Source organism: Haemorhous mexicanus, chromosome 3 (genome assembly GCF_027477595.1).
Source record: "Haemorhous mexicanus isolate bHaeMex1 chromosome 3, bHaeMex1.pri, whole genome shotgun sequence".
Lineage (NCBI taxonomy): Eukaryota > Metazoa > Chordata > Aves > Passeriformes > Fringillidae > Haemorhous > Haemorhous mexicanus.
In genome coordinates, this window is record NC_082343.1 from 116517546 (window position 1) to 116540410 (window position 22865).

The following is a 22865-nucleotide window of genomic DNA, read 5'->3' on the forward strand; positions in this document are numbered from 1 at the left end:
GTGAGGGTCCCAAAGATCTTTTCCAGCCTGAATGATCCTGGGATCCTGTGAACTTTAAAATCATGAAGAGGAGAAAAATCCCTACAACAACTCCTGATAAGTCAAAAAAAGAAATTCACTCTCCCTGAGCCAGGATTTGTGCCTGTGGGCAGCTCCCCAAAAATTATCGCCAAATTGTCTTCTCCACCTCACAGCTCCTGAGATGAAAGGTGTGCAAACACAGCTCCAGGTAAACGGCCAGGAAAGGAGGAAACTGCCTCAAGCTGTGTCAGGGGAGCCTCAGGTTGGAATTCAGAGGGAATTTCCTGAGGGAAAAGCTGTGGAAGATCAGAATGGGCTGCCCAGGGAGCTTTGGAGCCCCCATCCCTGGAGGTGTCCAAGGAACAACACTCACAGCTCTGGGCTGGTGACAAGGTGAGGATCCCAAAGATCTTTTCCAGCCTGAATGATCCTGGGATCCTGCGAACTTTAAAAACATGAAGAGGAGAAAAATCCCTACAACAACTCCTGATAAGACAAAAAAAGAGATTCACTTGCCCTGAGCCAGGATTTGTGCCTGTGGGCAGCTCCCTCTGCAAGCACCCCAAAAATTATCTCCAAATTGTCTTCTCCACCTCACAGCTCCTGAGATGAAAGGTCACCTGCACCTACTGATTATGTTGTTCCCCATTAAAAATAAACACAGGGAGATGAAAAGGCTCTTTTCATGCTCTTGCCCAAGGAGGCCGTGCAAGTCATGGCATCGAGCTGAACAAAAGGCTCTGTGTTCATGGGATGTGCCTCACAAAAACGCCTGCTGAACAACTCCAGGAGCAAAAGGGAAGAGGGTGAGAGGAGGCCTGGCAGCCAAATTGATTTCAGTGATTCAGCCCTGGGAAATCCAAGAGAAGGAAGAGATAAATGCTTACTTAGGAAGAGATCAACTCTTCTTGGCCTTGGCTTTGCCACTCTGGCGTGGTGTGAAGGGACCTTAAAGATCCTCTGGTTCCAGCCCCAAGGGATGAAAGCCAAAGGAGAGATGGAATGGGGAGAGTTCCCCCACTCCAAACCATTTTCTTAGCAAATCCTCACTTTTGCTCACAAAGCAAGAGCAGTAACTCAAATTATAAATACACCATGGCACAGAGTTCCAGTTTCAGCCCTCACAGCACTGGGAGATAATAAACCAAATTCTTTGATTTTCCACAGATGTTTGGCTGTTATTTGGGAAGTGGCTTTGCAGGATTTCAACCAAATGACTTGGGTGATCTTTCCCCATTCTGTTTATTTATACATTCTATTCTTTGATCAGAGAACCAAACAGGAAACATCCTCATAAACTCAGGGAGGGAAGGAGGGAACTTTTCTCCCCTCAGGCTCCTGGGAAGAGAGCGATGCTATGACTCTCAATTGCTGTTGCAATTCCCGGGTGGAAGAGCTGCCTCGGGGCACATCCCGGCTCGGAGCAGCCACAGGAGCTGCTCTTTGTCCTCCATCTCCCAGCCTTTGATGGAGCTCGCTGTTCATTAGGGGAAAAAATCAGGAATTGTGTCTCAAAGGGCAAAACCAGGCTGCCTGCCCTGGAGAATGGGATCTGCTTTGGGTTTAACTCTGCAGTTTCTGCTCCCACTGAGCACCTTCAGCCTCCTGCTTGTACAAGCACAATAGATTTCCTTGAGACTCTAAAAAATTATTTTCCATCCCCCCAGATTCCTGAGAACCTCTCTGGATTCCCTGGATCCTGCAGCCCCAGGCTCCTGGTGCTCACACTCCACCTGGAAATGTTTGTTCCAGGTTCACACCTGAGCCAAAGAGCTGCTGGAACAAACCAATAAAATCCTGCCTCAACCCAAACCCAGCTGCTGCCTCCTAAAGAGAACCAGGGAATGTTCACACAGGCACAGCAGAGCAAGGAGCAGGGATTTGGGCACAGACTTGGCAGAAAATCGGGGCCATTTCTGCTTTTCCCCACCCCCTTTGGCTGGATCATGCCAGGAAATCAAAGGTGGCAGCGGGGGCCACGAGCACAGCCAGGTGTGCAGGAGTGAGTTTGTTTCTCCTGGAACTGACCCAGTTCACCCAATTTCACGTGGCTCTGGCACTGCAGACCCTTTCTTGTGTTTTCTGAAGGCAAAAGGTGACTTTGCCCAAGCCTGCTCCCAGTGCTGGGTGCCAAGACACGTTCAGGGAGAATTCCTGGCACGGAGCACGTCCCAGCTTACCTCACCTCCTACTTCCCTGGTGAGAAACTGAGGTGCACTTTTATTTTTGGAATGATTTCTGGTTTCTTGCAGTGCCACACGTATGGAAAGCCAAATGGGGCACAGCTCTGGCTGCCTGTCGAGCTTTTCCCCTTCAGCATGGAATAAAGTTATTCCCAATTATCTGTATGAAGCCTTTCAATATCTCTTTCAATATTTGAATATTCAATATTCAACATCTCATCATTTGATGGCAGCTGGAAAAATCCTGATGGCAATGAGGGCTAGACTGACACTGCTTTAGGGGCTGGGGAGGGGAAAAAAAATCAGATTTTTTTACCTCAGCACTAAAAATAAATGTTTGCATTTAAACAGTTACTTAAGAAACTCCGGCAATAAAACAAAAGACAAATAATTACTGTGGGTTTAAATGATGTTTTTTCCATGCTATAGGTTGAACTAGGCACTCACCCTGTTATTTACTTTAAAACCCAAGGCCAATTATTTAACCTGCCATGCTCTGAGAGGGCAGCAACCATAAAAAACCATCCCAAGCTTTCTGTCTGCAGACAGACAGACAGACAGACAGCCAAGGTTAATTTCTGCAGGGAACAAACCAGGAGGATAAAGATGGAAGCAGTTAAAAGGCAGCAAATGACATTAATCTCTGCCTATAGGTGCAAACAGCAAAGCCATCTGCTCCTGTTCTTTAAAGATGTCTCCTGCTGCATTTTAAATTCCAAAGTTCCTCTGGAAGACAGCGTCCATCTGTCAGTCTGCACTCCTCCTGGATGTGGGATTTGTGTTTTGGGAATGGGGGATGCAGATGGGTGGGCCTGGGAACCATTTCCATGTGCAGGGTTGGTGGCAGCCGAGAGGGTTTGGGCTTCCTCCTTCCTCTCCTGCTGTGATGGGCTTGGGAGGATTCCAGGGGATATGATCAGAGAAATAAACCCACAAATAAATCCACCACCCTCTGGATGGATTTTGGATCCAGTCAAATACAGACACTTTGTCTGGGTGAGGAAGAGGCTCTGGGGCAGAGCTGTAAGTGTTGTCAGAATGCTGTTTTTCACAGAAGTGACACATCCCCATCTCCGGCAGGGATGACATTCCCAGTGGGAGTGTGATCACAGCTCCCAGGCCTGCTGGGAAAAGCTCCAGTGCTCTTGTCACCATGGGGAGGGGAAGGAGACCCACGGTGAGAAATGGAGCAACAACAACCTTCTTCTCCTCTCATTCTCCTCCTCCTTTTTTCTTCTGCTCCTTCTCCTTCCTCTCCTCCTTCTCGCTCTCCTTCCTCCTCCTCCCTCTCCTACTTCTCCTTCTGCCCCTCCTTCTCCTTCTTCTCCTCCTCCCTCTCCTTCCTTTTCCTTCTCTCCTTCCTCTCCTCCTCCTCTTCCTCCTTCTCCCCTTCTCCTTTTACTCCTCCTCCATCTCCTCCTTCTCTTTCTCCCTCTTCTTCCTTCTCCTTCTCTCCTTCTTCTCCTCCTCTTCCTCCCTCTCTTTCTCCTTCTCCTCCTCCTCCCCCCTTCTTCCTCTCCCTCTCCTCCTCCTCTTCCTCTTTCTCCCCTTCTCCTTTTCCTCCTCCTCCATCTCTTCCTTCTCTTTCTCCCTCTCCTTCTCCTTCTTCTCCCCCTCTTCCTCCCACTCCTCCTCCTCTTCCTCCTTCTTCCCCTCCTCCTTCATATCCTCCTTCTTTTTCTCCCTCTTCTTCCTTCTCTCCTTCTTCTCCTCCTCTTCCTCCCTCTTTTTCTCCTTCTTCTTCTTCTCCTCCCTCTCCTCCTCCTCCTCTTCCTCCTTCTCCTTTTCCTCCTCCTCCTTCTCCCTCCCCTTCTCCTCCTCCATCTCCTTCTCCTCCATCTCTTTCTCCTTTTCCTTCCTTCTCCTCCTTCTCCCCCTCCTTCTCTTCCTTCCTCTCCTTCTCCCCCTCTTCCTCCCTCTCGTCCTCCTCTTCCTCCTTCTTCTTTTCCTCCTCATCTCCCCCTTCTCCTTCTCTCCTTTTTCTCCTCCTCTTCCTCCCTCTCTTTCTCCATCTCCTCCTCTCCCCTTCTCCTTCTCCCTCTCCTCCTCCTCCCTCTCCCTCTCCTCCTCCTCTTCCTCCTTCTCCCCCTTCTCATTTTCCTCCTCCTCCATCTCCTCCTCCCCTTTCTCCCTCTCCTTCCTGCTCCTTCTTCTCCTCTTCTCCTCCTCTTCCTCCCTCTCCTCCTCCTCCCTTCCCTGCCCCCCATGGCAGGCCACACAATTCCTCCCAGCCCCAGGGAGGTCTCTCTGGAAAATAACTGCAGGGAGGAGCCTGGCACCTCACTGCTTCCACGTTTCTCTTGCTGAGCAAAGGAGGAAAAGAGTTTGGAGGGATTTGGTTGAGGATTTGACACTGACTGGATGGAATTCACAGCCAGATCAGGCTCTTCAGTGCTCAAAAAAAAAGGGATTTCTCCAAATCACAAATGGGATGGAAAATACAGAGAATACAGCCAAAATCCAAAGCCACCATTTGTATTTGCCTCCCCTTTTCATTTTTGGCAGCTTTAAAATGCAGGGTGGCAGCCACACAGCACCAAAACCCTGCAGAACACAACCAGGCTGAATTTCCACACTCCCACTGAAGAGAATTTCCTTTTTATTCCCAAAGGCTCGACTATTCTTTATTTCCTTTTTATTCTCAATGACTTCTACCACTCCAGGTGGGACCTGGCTGTGGTTTTCCACCCAGCAGCTGCAGCAGGATGGCCAAGGGCAGAAGTTTATTTATCCTCTTCCTCTGCCACCCTGACTTGGGTTTAAGGTAAATTAAAGTGAATTTCAGCCCCACAGCACAGCAAACAAACCCTTCTTGCCGTGGCAGAGAAGAGGCACGAGGCTGCCAGAGCAGAATTCTGGCAGCCAGGAGGGGGCAGGAGGCTGACAATCCACCCAGGCTGAAGGAATTTGGGAAGTTTGCTTGCCACTCCCTTGGAATTGTGGAATAAATCCCCTGATGCCTGAGCTGGGAATGTTGGAGATTGTTCTCCAAGAAGGAATCACCATCCTGTCTTCTCTGGCTACAATCAGGACCAGCAGCTCCTTGGGAATTGGTTAAATGAGGGAATTTTGCTGAATTTTGCTCCTAGGAAAAGAAATCTCACCAAAATCCTTCAAGGAATGATCCTGCAATATCCACAAAGTTTCTGCCCAAATTAAACCCCAAAAGTACTCAGGGGATAAAATGATGCACCTCCATGGAAAAGTCCCCAAAAGGGTTTTTTTTTGGTGCTGGGAAGGAGCAGAGCACAGCCCTGATCCACTCCAACCATATCCATAAAAAAGATGATGCAAGCTGAAGTAAGAACATAATCTGTTGGATTAAAGTTGCCCAAATGATTGTGGAGAGCAAAGAGAACGTGTCTGCAATGTGAATGCTGATACTTGAACAGCTGGGCCTCAATCTAACACTGCAGACCATCTGTTAAATCCATATCCCAGCAAAACCCCCCCCACACGTTGGATGGGAGAGAAAATTCACATCTTTGGGCCTCAAAATTAAAGATATTTCACAGAGAAATGATTAAAATGTATTGTTTAGAATAATTCTAATGAAGATATTATATTCTTTTTCCCTCCTCTTGTCTTTCCAGGCAGGCTGCACTGCCAGTGCAGGACCCTGAGCTTCTTTTGGTGGAAGCAATTCAAAAATCAGCAGGTTGCTCCATGTGCATAAATCATTCAGGATGGTTTTCCTCGTCTGTCCTGCACAAACTCTGCAGCCCTGCTGTCTCCTGAATGATGGAATCCCAGAATCATGGAGTGCTTGGGGTGGGAAGGGACCTTAGAGCTCATCCACTTCCAACTCTGACCCCTCCCACTACACCCAGCCCCTCCAACCTGGCCTGGGACACTTCCAGGGATGGAGCAGCCACGAATTCTCTGGGAATTCCATCCCAGCCCCTCCAACCTGACCTTGGTTACTTCCAGGGATGGAGCAGCCACGAATTCTCTGGGAATTCCATCCCAGCCCCTCCAACCTGGCCTTGGACACTTCCAGGGATGGAGCAGCCACGAATTCTCTGGGAATTCCATCCCAGCCCCTCCAACCTGGCCTGGGACACTTCCAGGGATGGAGCAGCCACGAATTCTCTGGGAATTCCATCCCAGCCCCTCCAACCTGGCCTTGGACACTTCCAGGGATGGAGCAGCCACGAATTCTCTGGGAATTCCATCCCAGCCCTTCCAACCTGGCCTGGGTCACTGCCAGGGATGGAGCAGCCACAAATTCTCTGGGAATTCCATCCCAGCCCCTCCAACCCGGGCTTGGACACTTCCAGGGATGGAGCAGCCACGAATTCTCTGGGAATTCCATCCCAGCTCCTCCAACCTGGCCTGGTTCACTTCCAGGGATGGAGCAGCCACGAATTCTCTGGGAATTCCATCCCAGCCCCTCCAACCTGGCCTTGGTCACTGCCAGGGATGGAGCAGCCACAAATTCTCTGGGAATTCCATCCCAGCCCCTCCAACCAGGCCTGGGACACTTCCAGGGATGGAGCAGGCACAAATTCTCTGGGAATTCCATCCCAGCCCCTCCAACCAGGCCTTGGACACTTCCAGGGATGGAGCAGGCACAAATTCTCTGGGAATTCCATCCCAGCCCCTCCAACCTGGCCTGGGACACTTCCAGGGATGGAGCAGCCACGAATTCTCTGGGAATTCCATCCCAGCCCCTCCAACCTGGCCTGGGACACTTCCAGGGATGGAGCAGCCACAAATTCTCTGGGAATTCCATCCCAGCCCCTCCAACCTGGCCTTGGTCACTTCCAGGGATGGAGCAGCCACAAATTCTCTGGGAATTCCATCCCAGCTCCTCCAACCTGGCCTTGGACACTGCCAGGGATGGAGCAGCCACGAATTCTCTGGGAATTCCATCCCAGCTCCTCCAGCCTGGCCTTGGACACTTCCAGGGATGGAGCAGCCACAAATTCTCTGGGAATTCCATCCCAGCTCCTCCAACCTGGCCTTGGACACTTCCAGGGATGGAGCAGCCACGAATTCTCTGGGAATTCCATCCCAGCCCCTCCAACCTGGCCTGGGACACTTCCAGGGATGGAGCAGCCACAAATTCTCTGGGAATTCCATCCCAGCCCCTCCAACCTGGCCTTGGTCACTGCCAGGGATGGAGCAGCCACGAATTCTCTGGGAATTCCATCCCAGCCCCTCCAACCTGGCCTGGGACACTTCCAGGGATGGAGCAGCCACGAATTCTCTGGGAATTCCATCCCAGCCCCTCCCCACCCTCAGAGGGAGGAATTTCTTCCTCATTTCTCTGCATTTACTGGAGTAGCATCCATCCAAACCAAGCTGCTCCAGCACCAAACCTCAGCTGGGCAGCACCTCCCATTTCATTCCATATTTTCTCCTCCACAGGTTCCCTTCTCCCTCCTTCCCCAGGAACAGGTATTTCACAAGAACAGGTATTTCACAGTTTTTAACTCCAGACTCATTTGTTTGGTGAGGATTCTCAGGATCTGGAGATTATTTCAGCCAATTTCCAGCAGCAGAAAAGTAAAGCTGCAGCACTCAGCACTCTCCCCATGCATTAATTGGGGAAGATGTGGCCAGATTAGAACAAAATCCAGATTTTTCTCAGGAAAACCTGTAAATTTACCTGGAAGTCTGGGTGAAAAACCAAGAGTGTTTCTCTCAGTGTCCCCTGGGGCTCCACACAAAATCATCCTGTGCTGTGAGCAAGCCAATAAAGCCACAACAGAAACACAAGGGGAGCTTTAGCTGAAGCTCAGCAACAACTTCCCATTTTTTGGTGTCAGCCATGGAATTCTTCATGAGGTGGGTTTGGGGGAAAACTTCAGTCTTTGAAAGAGATTTTCCTTTTCTGTCATAATTATAATTCTACAGCAAGCCTGCAGGCTCTGAGCAAACACTGGCTGATTTTATTGGGATTTTTTTTTTAATTTTTCAAAGAAATTGTCCATCCCAACATCAATTCCTTCTACCCAATCAAGGAATTGCAAACAGGCCTCTCTGTTCATCAGGCAACAATACAGAACAGAAAACTTTAGACTGAGAATGCCTCAATTTACTCCAACGGATTAAATGAAAATTAATTTACGCTTCTAAATAGAGGAATTAAAGTAATTAGTGGGAGACTTCAATTTTTAACTGTTTTTAAACTACTATTTCTAGAAAACATGTGTGAACACAGCAGCTGTAAATGAAAATTTAAGATTCATCAGGCAACACTCTCCCTTCCATTCAGTGCCAAGTTAATGAGGTCACAGCTGAACGCTGCAGGGGGGGACAGGGGCAAAGAATTAAAAATAATTGCAATTGTATCCCACTTTTCCACTGGCCAGACAGCTGTTATCCACCTCTGAACAACCAATCCCAAAATCCTCATCGAAACTGAGGACAAACCCAAGGCCCTGACTCGATTTTTCAGTTAATAATTCACCAGATAAATATTTGACAGGAATTCCCACAGTGCCTTCACTTATTTGTTTCTGCAGCGCCCTAAAAGGGTTTTTTTAGTGCTCTCCAAATAGATTAATGAAGATTTTACCCTCAAAAGTCCAAGATTTTCTCCCTGTTGAGGCTGGGAGTTTGTTCCCAGCTCTCTTCTGTACCACAGGCAGAGTTTTGGGGAAAATCTCTGGAACACGCCCAGGAAGGATGAGGGCAAACAGTAATGGGATTGATAAGAGAGAGGGGAGGGAAACAAGGGAACACACAAAGATTATGCAACTGCTCTGCAGAGGATAATTCCAAATCATTTCCCAGTTAAACGGAATAAAGGAAAGCAAATATCTGTGGATGAACCCCCGTGAAACCTTTTTAAAGAGTAAACGACCTAAAAATGTCAGGATGAGGATGGGATATCCCGCAGGTGAGTGTGGAAGGGGAATCAGTGGGATCAGATGCAGGAGCAGGCAAGGCTGCACTGAGTTCCTTGAGGAAGATGGGAAAGGCTTGAGCAGTGTGTTTTCTCACCGAATACCTGCAAAACCCCTTGGGTGTGTGGATAAAAGTGTCCAAAAGGCCGGGAAAAGCAGTGAGGGAAGAGCAGGAGCGGGGCTGGACGGGGCAGCAGAGTGGGGAGGAGGAGTGTCCGTGCATCCCTTAACGAGCTCAGCTCTTCCCTCTCTGCCGGCTCCCACTGCTTCCCAGCTCGGGGATGAGCACTGACAGCCGGAGATCAAAACCCGCTCCTTTCATCCATCCCTCTGCTGCTTTCTGATGGATCGGCTCCCCCCGCAGGACACCCCAAAGGCGCGGATCCCCCCCGAGTCCCCTCGGTGACCCTGCAACCTCCGGGGCGGCCACCGCCAAGCGGGAGAGGAGGCGAAGGCGAAACTTTCAAAGGCTGGAAGTTTGTAATTCCCAGACAAAAGCGGGCAGCCTCCCGTGGTGCCAGGGGGAAAAAAGGGGCCGGTGGAGCTGGAGAATTGTCTTTTTTTTGTGATGCCACTTAATGAAGGTTATTGTGAGGAACGGTTTGCAAAGGAAGAGAAAATGTCTGAGCGCTCTGCCACGAGATTTGGAGAGAGATTCCCAAAAAAGTCTTTTTCTTGGACGTGAGGTAAAGAAGAATTGGATCATCTGTCATTCAAAAAGCCACGGAGAAAAACCTGGAGGCAAAGTGACTTCCCTGTCCTTTAATGCATTTACATCAAACCTTATAATTTAACACATTTGTAAAACACTCAGATAAAATGTCACCGCGCCACGATATTTTTGTTTCCTTGTCTTTTTTTTTTTCCCCCTTCATTATTGACACCAAGCAGCAAACCTGAAATCCAAGGTCAAACTTCATCACCTCATGATCCTCTGCAGTTACATCTCCGTGTTTCACCTGCACCGCGAGGGTTAAAAAGTGCAATAAGGAGGGGAAGATGAATTCTCAGGAGCGGGGATTCAGCACCGGCTCTGCTGAGTCTCAAGGACACACAATTCACCCACTCCCCCACAAAGACAGAACGCAGATAATTGACAATCTGACTGAGTTCCTTATGGAGTGGAAAATATGTAATGGATCAGAGTTTTCAGCGAGAAATGTTAAAAACATGAGTGATGTTTTCGGAGCTGTAATGGGGGAGAGGAAAACGAGTGGCCGACCAGAGTTGTCTCCCTGAATTTATAAATTTATAAAGAAAGATGTTTCTCCTCGCTCAGAGACACGGACATGACAACTTTTGTCCTACAAATCAAGAAACAGGGAATAGAAACAAGTTTACAAATTGAAAGCAACTTTCGGAAGATAAATTTCGGGGTTTCCACGCCGCACAAAGATGAACTACAAGGAGCCTTCCTCCCCTTGTTCAAATTCAAATTAAGCAGCCCTTTGTGCTTCTCTTTTCAAATTTCCTTCCCTGTTTCCATGGGAACCCCCCGGCTGACAAGCCTGGGATGGAGCAGGAGGCCAGGCTCAGCGAGGGGTGTGAAAAGGGGAGGGAGTCAAAGGGCAGAATTTGGCTCGGGAGGACCGAGATGCCAACCTTTGTCCCCCCACAAAAGGGGGGTAACCATGGGAACAACTCCGCGGGACACGGGAAGAGCCCGGGGGGGGATCCCGGCCAAAATCGAGAAATGGGAGGAAAATGGGAAAAAAATGGGAAAGGTGTTGTTAAAAACACGATGCCAGGACTTTCTGAAGTCTTAAAAATAAACCAAAATGAAAGAAAACCTGAAGGGTTGAGCATCTAACTTCGTGCTGGCTCTGTGTCCTGTTAATTGCATCAACTTGGAGATCACAGAGAAACTGGGAGGAAGGGACTCCCAAATCCGACAGGAGAATTTAAAATTCTCCTGTGAAGATGCTGAACAATCCCCTCCACGGAAAGGGCTCTGGAGGTGTTTTGTCAATCAGTCCAGGAGCACTGTGCCTCATCCATCTACTCCATAAACCCAGAAATAGCTGCTCCATAAAAATATAAATATGGCACGGTCTGATTATGGCACCTTGTAAAAGAGACAGCGGGAGGAGGAGCCCTGTAAAACTGCTAATGACACAGAAAGGAAAACTGCTTGTGTCTCCAGCACCAAAGGCAGGGCATGGAAAAGCAGCAGGTGGTTTACTGAAGATTAAAAAAAAAAAAAAACAACCCAAAACAAAACAAAGAAACAACAGCAAATTCTTCACGCTGTGCTAAGTTCGTGTAACCGCCGGTGATTTGTGGGGATGTTCTTCTAAGGTCAGTTTGGGGAGAAAATGGATAAATTTGGGGAATATCACAAATATATTCCTGTACTGAGCATGGCTCTGGTGCTGCCAGAGTAAGGAGGACATGGAATTGCTGGAGCAGCTCCAGAGGAGGTCACAGCAAGAGGCTGTGGCTGCCCCTGGATCCCTGGAAGTGTCCAAGGAAAGGCTGGAGCAACCTGGGATAGTGGAAGGTGTCCCAAATCCATAAAAACCATCTGGGCTTCCTCTAAACTCACCAATGTCTCCCAAAACAAAGAAGGAAACTGCAGCCAGGCCAGCAAGACAAATATTTGTGACAGCTGCTCCTGGGTGCTGGAGTTATCCCGGATTTATTCCTTGTCTTGTCCCTCTGGTGTGGTTTTCCCTCTGGAAACTGGACCAGGATCAGGCACCAGAAAAAGCAGGGAAAAGGCAATTTCCAACACAAAAGGCACATCCCAGCCAAGCCACCCTGCTTTTAAGCAGCCAGACATTATTTATTGCCTCTTTTCTGCATTAAAATCACACAAAGATGGGAAGGAATATCTGTGACCTTGCAGTGGGTGAGAGGCTAAAAGACAAAATTCCCAAAATGCTCCAGCACCACGACACTGTCTGGCTCCTAAATTTACATTTGCCAAGGCACAACCCAAGAGCTTTGCTATTTAACTATTCCAAATAAATCTGTGTGTGTTCCACCTTTCCTAATAATTCCTCTTCATTTATTGCCTATTTTCTGCATTAAAAAAATCACACAAAGATGGGAAGGAATATCTGTGACCTCGCAGTGGGTGAGAGGCTAGAAGGCAAAACAAACATTCCCAAAATGCTCCAGCACCACGACATTGCCTGGCTCCTAAATTTACATTTGCCAAGGCACAACTCAAGAGCTTTGCTATTTAACTATTCCAAATAAATCCGTGTGTGTTCCACCTTTCCTAATAATTCCTCCTTAAGGCTCCACCAGCTGCTGCAGAAGGAGCCACAAGGCAGAGCCATCTGCCTCCCTGACCCCAAAACATCCCCCTGGGAGTACATCCTGATTAAGATGTGCAGCATTGACTTTCAACTGAATCTTTCCATAAAAGTCTTTTTTTTTTTTTCCTTTCCCTATGTTTGCACTCAGCCATTAAGGCTGAGCTTGCTTCTCCCATTTCAGCTGGGATCAGAATAAATCTGGGATTCAAGCAAATATGGACGTGGTGCCAGAGTTCATCTCCAGTGTGCAAGCACTGGTTTGGCATTTTAACAGCAGCCCAAAACAAGGTGTTGGTTTTTTATTTTATTGTTGTTTATTGTTGTTTTTTATTTTAGTCTCTTCTTTATACTTCTAGATACTTCATTCTCTTCTTTTTTTTTCCTCTCACTGAAACAATCAGCATTTTAAAAATACTCACGTGGCATCTTGTTCTCATTAACCAACATAAAAGACTAAAAATCAGTATTTCCTAAATTATTCTTTAGGGAACAGGTGGGAAAAAAATCAGGGTTTCTCACACCTGTGGTTTTGCTTTAATATTTGGGCACTGGGGGTCTCCAGGCAGGAGTTTAACCCCTCGTGTGCTTTGTGTTTGTTTCTGAAGGAAATCTCTCTTTGGTGCTGGTGTTTTCAGGCTGCCCTGTGAAGCTGAGCCCTGAGGTGCCTTTCCCTGGTTTTCTGGAGTGCAGGGATTGAAGGAATATTATTTTATGTTCAGAGACTGCTCAGTGTTGCTGTTCCAGTCAGGAAGGATCCATCCCACCTGGAAATGCCAGGCAGGGGCAGCTCCCACTGTCCCAGGCTGCTCCAACCTGCCCTGGGACACTTCCAGGGACGGTGCAGCCACAAATTCCCTGGGAATTCCATTCCAGGCCTTTGCCACCCTCACAGGGAGGAATTTCTTCCCAACATCCCACCCAACTCTGCCCTCAGGCAGTGGGAAGCCATTCCCTGTGTCCCCTCAACTTTTGGAATCATCAAACACAAATCACACAGCAGCACCAGCAGCCCAAAATTCCAGAATTTATTCCTGATCATTTTTTTTTTCCCTGGGCATGACTTTGTCTGGATGAACTGCTTCCAAAGCTTCCCAAAGATGCTTTTTCCCTTTCTTCCTCCAGCCTCCCCCAAGCTCAGAGCAGATCCCTGCACACACAGACCCCGGCGTTTTATCTGAGTGCAAATTATCCCCTCCCCTGGCTGCTCCTCCTGTCCAAACCACCCACAAGATTCCCTGCTGATGGGATCTGCAAAGTTCACTCAGATTACCTCAGAACCTGCTGGATTTTCCTGTGAAAAGGAGGCAGCTGATGGCTCTAACAGGAGGCACTGCTCCCTCAGAAACCTCGTTTTACAAATCTTTTGTCGTTTTTGTACCAAACCCGCTCAGGGATGTAACAGCTCTGGCTCTTCCCAGATTATTCCTTCCCACCAAGGATTTCACCTCTGCTTGACATTCCTGCCCTGTGCAGATCCAGCCTGAAGCAGAGGCTGCTGCATTTCCAAGAGCCCAGCCCTAGGTATTCCTAGAGCAGGAATTCCCACGGACGTGATCAGGAATTCCTGGGCTCTGCCAGCACCTCTGCGATTCCACAATAAAACAAATCCAAAAGCTTCACGTGGCTGTTTCCAAGGTAAAAAAAATTCCAGCTGGAGATGAGAGAATATGAAATTAATGAAACTGAAGGCTTTAATCAGCTGGTATCCCTGTGATCCTGCACAGCTCCATTGTTCTGAGGGGATCACAATCACATGCACTAACGAGAAAATTAATCCTTGCTGCAAATTAGTGCCTAAGATCAGGCTGCTTACAAAACAGCAGCTGATTAAAACTCCCTTTTCCATCAGCTTCATGTGCCTCTGCTTCCAGGAGGGAGAACTGAGGGATGCAGAAAGCCAAGGAGAAGGGTGAAATTTGGGATATGGTGAGCAGGGAAGGCAGAAGAAGAAAAGGAATTAAGGGGGTAAGAAGTGAAGGATTTCCCACTTTACATTTTCCCCACCACTAAATGAATCATTTCATACCTGACCTACCTCTGCTGGAAAAATTCCTCTAGTCCCAGATGTTGAGACTGGGCTGGGAACAAATATAGCTGTGCCTTCTGTTAATGCCATTTTAAACACACTCTGGTTCTTTTCTCATTTAAAAAAACGTGAAAAAAAATGGACCAAGACTCCAAAGGTGACAAAAATAGAGCTGGCAAGGGCACACAGACCTTGGCAGGCCTGTGCCAGGTCAGTGGCATTGTGAGCACCAAAACAGGCAAGAAACCACCAAATCTGAAAAATCAGATCTCCTCAGGTCTGCAGTTGGATATTCTGTGGTAAATTAACTTCCAAATGTTCCCAAAATCCGTGACTGAGGGTTGATTTATATCAATGGCCAGGTTCCCTGGAGGGATCAGCACATGAGTGGATGTCACTCCTCTCCTCCACCACCTTCTTCCCTCATGCTGCAAACCCCAAATCAATCTCAGGACAACCCAATTCCTCCATTTCCCCTTTTCCATCTCCTGGCCAACCCAGCTGCATCCCCAAGTCCCAAGTGGGACTTCTTTTTTTATAGGGAAAATGGGAATGGAAGGCAGAGGAAGAGCCATTATCTCCCTGGCCATATGGTGACTGCATCAGCTCCTTTTTAGAGCCTTTGACCTCGAGTTTAATCCCAAAAGAAAACTCAGATTCAGCCCTCAGCCACGTCTGGCTCCTGTCCTTTAAAGCCTCTTCCATCCCCACCATCACTGGGGGGGGTGCCATAAAAACCAGGGGGAGGAAAAAGAAGTGGTGACAGCTTGTTTAATTCCAAAAGCTTGGCAATCATCACATTAAACTGTGACAAAAGCTGTCATTGAATGGCCACAGGCTTCAACAGGCCACCAAATTCCACGTTTTCCTGATCAAAACGTTTGCCCACAAAAACTGCATCAAGGCAGAAAAGCCCCACTGCTCGCTGCTCCCACCATCAGCAAACCCTTCAAGGCCAAAGGAATTATTAACGTGGAAAAAGGGCCAGGAGATAATTCTTTGGAGCAATAATAATCCAAAGAGATGGGAAAACAAGGTCAGCTCCCTGGGGGGAGAGAGGGGTAATTTGACTTTTCCACCAGCCCAGGATTTATGGGACACGTGGAGCCGTGGGAGCGGCGCCGTCCCCACGCTGCAGCACCTCGGGAATGCTGGGGAGGGAAGATTGGGGAGGGAAGATTGGGGAGGGAAAATTTGGGAGGGGGAAGATTTGGGGAGGGAAGATTTGGGGAGGGGGAAGATTTGGGGAGGGGGAAGATTTGGGGAGGGGGAAGATTTGGGGAGGGGGAAGATTTGGGGAAGGAATATTTGGGAGGGAAGTTTGGGGAGGGAAGACTTGGAAGACTCGGGAGGGAAGATTCGAGGAGGAAATTTTGGGAGGGAAGATTTGGGAGGGAAGATTTGGGAGGGAAGATTTGGGAGGGAAGATTTGGGAGGGAAGATTTGGGAGGGAAGATTTGGGAGCGAAGATTTGGGAGGGAAGACTTGGGAGCGAAGATTGGTAGGCAAAGACTGGGGAGCAAAGACTGGGGAGCAAAGATTGGGGAGCAAAGATTTGGGGAAGGAATATTTGGGAGGGAAGTTTGGGGAGGGAAGACTTGGAAGACTCGGGAGGGAAGATTCGGGGAGGAAATTTTGGGAGGGAAGATTTGGGGAGGGAAAATTTGGGGAGGGAAAATTTGGGAAGGAAGATTTGGGAAGGAAGATTTGGGGAGGGAAGACTTGGGGAGGGAAGACTTGGGGAGGGAAGACTTGGGGAGGGAAGACTTGGGAGCAAAGACTTGGGAGCAAAGACTTGGGAGCAAAGACTTGGGAGCAAAGACTTGGGAGCAAAGACTTGGGAGCAAAGACTTGGGAGCAAAGACTTGGGAGCAAAGACTTGGGAGCAAAGATTTGGGAGCAAAGATTTGGGAGCAAAGATTTGGGAGCAAAGATTTGGGAGCAAAGACTGGGGAGCAAAGAAAGACTGGGGAGCAAAGATTGGGGAGCAAAGATTGGGGAGCAAAGATAGATTGGGGAGCAAAAATTGGGGAGCAAAGATAGATTTGGGAGCAAAGATTGGGGAGCAAAGATTGGGGAGCAAAGATAGATTGGGGAGCAAAGATAGATTGGGGAGCAAAGATTTGGGGAGCAAAGATTGGGGAGCAAAGATAGATTGGGGAGCAAAGATTGGGGAGCAAAGATTGGGGAGCAAAGATAGATTGGGGAGCAAAGATAGATTGGGGAGCAAAGATAGACTGGGGAGCAAAGAAAGATTTGGGAGCAAAGAAAGATTTGGGAGCAAAGATTTGGGAGCAAAGATAGATTTGGGAGCAAAGAAAGATTTGGGAGCAAAGATAGATTTGGGAGCAAAGATTTGGGAGCAAAGAAAGATTTGGGAGCAAAGATTTGGGAGCAAAGATAGATTTGGGAGCAAAGAAAGATTTGGGAGCAAAGATAGATTTGGGAGCAAAGATTTGGGAGCAAAGAAAGATTTGGGAGCAAAGAAAGATTTGGGAGCAAAGAAAGATTTGGGAGCAAAGAAAGATTTGGGAGCAAAGATTTGGGAGCAAAGATTGGGGAGCAAAGATTGGGGAGCAAAGATTTGGGGAGCAAAGATTTGGGGAAGGAATATTTGGGAGGGAATATTTGGGAGGGAAGATTTGGGGAGCAAAGACTTGGGGAAGAAATATTTGGGAGGGAAGATTTGGGAGGGAGGATTTGGGAGGGAAGATTTGGGAGGGAAGATTTGGGGAGCAAAGATTGGGGAGCAAAGATTGGGGAGCAAAGATTGGGGAGCAAAGATAGATTGGGGAGCAAAGATTGGGGAGCAAAGATAGATTGGGGAGCAAAGAAAGATTGGGGAGCAAAGAAAGATTTGGGAGCAAAGAAAGATTTGGGAGCAAAGAAAGATTGGGGAGCAAAGATTGGGGAGCAAAGATTGGGGAGCAAAGATTGGGGAGCAAAGATTGGGGAGCAAAGATTGGGGAGCAAAGAAAGATTGGGGAGCAAAGAAAGATTGGGGAGCAAAGAAAGATTGGGGAGCAAAGAAAGATTGGGGAGCAAAGATTTGGGGAGCAAAGATTTGGGGAAGGAATATTTGGGGAAGGAATATTTGGGGGGGGAAGTTTTACCAGCAGTGCTAAAAACAGCTATTCCTGATGGCTACTGCCCAAAAGCAGCCTGTCAGCATTTCCTGCTCCAGAAAATGTCCCAGACACCTCAGAGCTGGCTGTGACAGCACCACAGGGAAGGAGGAGTGACCCTCAGGGATCCCTGGACAGCTCCCAGCTCTGGACAGCTCATCCCAGAAATTCCAGAGGAGCTGGGAAACTCCTGCCCTGGACAGCAGCTCCTCATCACTGGGGACTCCCCACTCCTTTTAGAACAGCAGAGCCAACATTTTTGTTTTGCAGCAGAGGCAAAATAATTCTCATCTCAGTCTCTGCCGTAGCCAGGCTGCACTGGTGTTTGTCCTCTGCCAAAAGCACCAGGATCCTTCAGGGATATTTGGGAATTCAATGACGCTCCAAGCCCCTGGAGGCAGCAGCCCTCCCTCAAATCCTCCTGGATTAAAGCACGAGGAATTCTCTTTGCCAGGAGTGCAGCAAGGAGCAGGAGCTGATTCCAGCAGCAGAGGGACCCTGATGGAATATTCCATATTCAAGAGGCTGAAAAAAGGGAGATTTACAGGGGGTGCTGGGAAAAAAATCCTTCCCTGGGAAGGTGGGGAGGCTGTGGAAGAGAATTCCCAGAGGATTTGTGGCTGTCCCATCTCTGGAAGTGTCCAAGGCCAGGCTGGAGCATCCTGGGCTAGAGGGAGGTGTCCAGGCTGGAAGTGGAGGAGCTTTCAGGTCTCCTTTATCCCAAACCTTTCTGGGATTCCCTGATTTTGCTGATTCTCTAACCTGATGATGTGACTTTAATATAATTATGAAGGAATTACATCAGCTAAAAGTCTGAAAAAGGCAATTTCACTGATTTTTTCCAGAAATAATAAATAAGTTTTTAAGCAATCAGCAGTTTTAGAAGAGGACACTGAATTGACTGATGGCAAGGCAACAGCTTAACAATAATTCTCATTTTTGCTTCACCTCCACTCTTTGTTTCATTGCACCCTTTTCACTACAAACCAGCTGGATTTTTCTTGGGGTTTTCTTTATTTTTTTTTATCAGGAACTGCTGTGAAAAAGAGATTCTGGAAACAAGAGATTCACAAGGCCTTCCCTCCAGCACACAGAATGAATCACCCTGATTCTGTTTCTGCTTTATTTTATGCTCACAGCAACCAGGGAGGGCACTTGGAGACCAGAGATGCTCCCAGAAAATGCCACGATGCAACATTCACATTCACCAGCCCAGCATCCGAGTGCTCCACAACAACTGAGTCATTAAACCACGCCTAAAAAGCCAAATAATCAAAATATTCCCTCTTCTTAGGTGGATATTAAAGTGCAATCTAAGTCAATACAAGGAATGGGAATAGATTTATGAAAAGCTGTGACTTTTCAGTCTTTCTTTTGCTGTTCAAAACTCTGAACTGGGAGAATCGAATCTTGCTCGAGCTTTGTTTTCCTCACAGCGTTCACCTTGACTCAGTGGCCCATCATCCATCCCCAGGCTGGAATTACCGCTTTAAAAGCCGATTTTATTGGCAAAAAGGGAGCGTTAAACACACCCACGCCACCCACTCACCCCAAGCATGGCTTTGGTGAGAATTGCAGCCTTTTGTGCCCGGTAATTTCTGCTTTTAACTCGACTTTTTGCACCACAGAGGGCACAGAAGCAAGGCTGAGCCCTCCTCAAGTTCCCCTCTCCACGGCAAAAAAGCTCCCACAAAAATCGGGATAATTGCACCAGGATTGTGCTGGGGCTCCATGGAATTATTCCTTCCAGCAAATGGGTTTGAAATAAAAATTATGTTTCTGACAGTTGCCTGAAAGCACGGGGTTTAAAGTGCAATAAAAAGGCTGAAAAACGAGCAGGATGTTGGCAAAAATGGGATTTTAAATCATAAATGGTGTCCATTTATGGCTGAGGACAAGGCCAGGGGAAAAAAAAAAGGGAGAGGGGAAGGGAATTCAAATAATGCCAGGAATGAAGCAGCAAAAGTGCAGGAAGGAAGGGCACTGCAGGGAGAGAGCTGGAATGGAAAAGCCTGGGAGATAAAAACTGAGGAGTCCAAAACCTCGGGAGGGTTTGACTCCAGCACAGCCCAAAGGGGGATTGAAGGAAAGCAGCAAAAAATGGTTTAAAATGGGTTAGAGAATAAAAGAATGAATAAAATGGTTAAATTCCAGCAGGGGTTGGGGGGGAGGGGCCTTAAATCCCATCCCATCGCAGCCCTGACACCTCCAAGCAGCCCAGAGAGCTGCAGCGTCTGGGCACTCCCAAGGATGCCCTGGGAATTCCCTCCCAGGGCCTCAGAACCTGCCAGAAACAACTCTGCAACAGAATTCCCTCCTTTTGCTCCAACTCTGCAACAGAATTCCCTCCTTTTGCTCCAACTCTGCAACAGAATTCTCTCCTTTTGCTCCAACTCTGCAACAGAATTCCCTCCTTTTGCTCCATTTTCAACAGAATTCTCTCCTTTTGCTCCAACTCTGCAACTGAATTCTCTCCTTTTGCTCCAACTCTGCAACAGAATTCTCTCCTTTTGCTCCACTTCACAACAAAATTCACTCCTTTTTTCAATAAAATTCCCTCCTTTTGCTCAATTTCACAACAGAATTCTCTCCTTTTGCTCCACTTCACAACAAAATTCACTCCTTTGCCTCTGTGTTACAACAAAATTCTCTCCTTTTATTCCATTTTTCAATAAAATTCTCTCCTTTTGCTCCATTTTCAATAAAATTCTCTCATTTTGCTCCATTTCACAACAAAATTCCTTCATTTTGCTCCATTTTTCAATAAAATTCCCTCCTTTTGCTCCATTTTACAATAAAATTCTCTCCTTTTGCTCCATTTTACCATAAAATTCTCTCCTTTTGCTCCATTTTTCAATAAAATTCTCTCCTTTTGCTCCATTTTTCAATAAAATTCCCTCATTTTGCTCCATTTTTCAATAAAATTCTCTCATTTTGCTCCATTTTTCAATAAAATTCCCTCATTTTGCTCCATTTTTCAACAAAATTCACTAATTTTGCTCAATTTCACAACAGAATTCTCTCATTTTGCTCTATTTTACAATAAAATTCTCTCATTTTGCTCCATTTCACAACAGAATTCTCTCATTTTGCTCCATTTCTACAATAAAATTCACTCCTTTTTACAATAAAATTCTCTTCTTTTGCTCCATTTCACAACAGAATTCTCTCATTTTGCTCCATTTCACAACAAAATTCTCTCCTTTTGCTCCATTTCACAACAGAATTCTCTCATTTTGCTCCATTTTTCAATAAAATCCTCTCATTTTGCTCCACATCCAGGATAATCAGAACCTGCAGACCCATCCACAGGAGCCACTGCAATCCAAAAAAACCATTCTTCTTTCATTTCTCACAGATTTACCCACTAGGGTTCCCAGGTACTTTAAAAAATACAAATAAACCAAACCTGCAGAAACCCCTCGTGGAAGTTTGAACAGGTTGAGAGCAAGAACTTGATTAATATTCTGAATTTCCACTCAGTTTCATCACAGAACACCTGAATATTCTGAATTTCCACTCAGTTTCATCACAGAACACCTGAATATTCTGAATTTCCACTCAGTTTCATCACAAAATACCTGAATATTCTGAATTTCCACTCATTTGAGTCTCATCACAGAATATCAAGTGAGGAAACTCCTTGGAAGGATGGAGAACAAGACTGAAAAAGTCTTGCATAAATCAGATTTTAGGTATTTAAAATAACAAGCACACCCAGTGATATTCAATTAGGCAGAACCTGTAGCCATGAAATATTTTGACTATTTAGAATATTTTGACTATTTAAATATGATATTTGGGGTTCTATTTGATTAAATCACCTTGATTTTTTTTCCCCACTTTGGATTCTCTTATTAATTATTGGTGATCTAAAAGCTGAAATTAAATAGATAAAGAAGCCTTCAATAAATCAGATTTTAGGTATTTAAAATAGCAAGCACACCCAGTGATATTCAATTAGGCATTTTGACTATTTAGAATATGATATTTGGGGTTATATTTGACTTATTCATTCCCTTGATTTTTTTCCCCAATTTGGATTCTCTTATTAATTATTGGTAAACAAAAGGCTGAAATTAAATAGATAAAGAAATCTTGTATAAATCAGATTTTAGGTATTTAAAATAACAAGCACACCCAGTGATATTCAATTAGGCAGAACCTGTAGCCATGAAATATTTTGACTATTTAAATATGATATTTAGGGTTATATTTGATTAATTCACCTTGATTTTTTTTCCCCACTTTGGATTCTCTTATTAATTATTGGTGATCTAAAAGCTGAAATTAAATAGATAAAGAAGCCTTCAATAAATCAGATTTTAGGTATTTAAAATAACAAGCACACTCAGTGATATTCAATTAGGCATTTTGACTATTTAGAATATGATATTTGGGCTTATATTTGAATTATTTATTCCCTTGATTTTTTTCCCCAATTTGGATTCTCTTATTAATTATTGGTAAACAAAAGGCTGAAATTAAATAGATAAAGAAGTCTTGTATCAATCAGATTTTAGGTATTTAAAATAGCAAGCACACCCAGAGCATTCCCCACTCAGTGATATTCAATTTGGCATTTTGACTATTTAGAATATGAAATTTAGGGTTATATTTGAATTATTCACCTTGGGGTTTTTTTTCCCACTTTGGATTCTCTTATAAATTATTGGTGGCCTAAAGGCTGAAATTAAATATACATATAGATATATTTATGAAAGTAATAGTGATATATTAATGAAAATGATGCAAGAAATAAGTATGTATTTAAGACAATAAATGAGGTTTTACCTCCATGGCCAGAGCTGCAGTTTGCTGGTCGTAGTGGTTGAGGAGGTTGGGCATGAAGGTGCTGTTGTAGGGCAGGTCCTGGCACATCCTGAGGATGATGGGCTCACAGGAGAAGAGGCTGTGCCCTCCTGTGGGGAGCACCCAGAGCCCCAGAACCCACAGGGAGCTCAGCACCCGGCCCACAGCCATCCCTGCACCCCAGCAGAGCTTCCAGCTCCTCATGGATCTCAGATTTCCTTCACCAGAATATTCCCAGGCCTCGCTTGTGGTTCCTCCCAACTGGAAGAGTTTCTGTGTTCAACATCCTCAGAAGAAATCTTCCCTTTTTTTTCCCCTTCTCAGTCTTCTGTGGCATGAATGAAATATTGAAATCTCACCCACATTCCCACACTGTGGAGCCCATGGTGACAGGGCAGCCTCCAGGGGCTTCCTGCTTTTCTCCTGGAAAACCTGGAGCACAAAACACAACAGAAGACACTGAGAAACCTGGCAAGAATGAAAACATCACAATATTTTACCTCTCAGTTCCTCAGCTGGCAGACAAACTGCTTCAAGTTCTCCTTCTATGAGTTTTAATCCTGATTTTTTTTAAA

General features: G+C 46.3%; 1 protein-coding gene across 2 annotated transcripts in view; it reads right to left on the reverse strand.

Annotated features, from left to right (window-relative positions):
- FZD3 (frizzled class receptor 3) overlaps positions 1–22865 on the reverse strand; it is a 62947-nt gene that overhangs the window by 32971 nt on the left and 7111 nt on the right. For both annotated transcript variants that reach the window (XM_059843140.1, XM_059843139.1), the window contains one exon: positions 22273–22722. In XM_059843140.1, the coding sequence (XP_059699123.1) occupies positions 22273–22494 (222 nt within the window). In that variant the 5' untranslated portion in view covers positions 22495–22722. The remainder of the gene's footprint in view (positions 1–22272; positions 22723–22865) is intronic.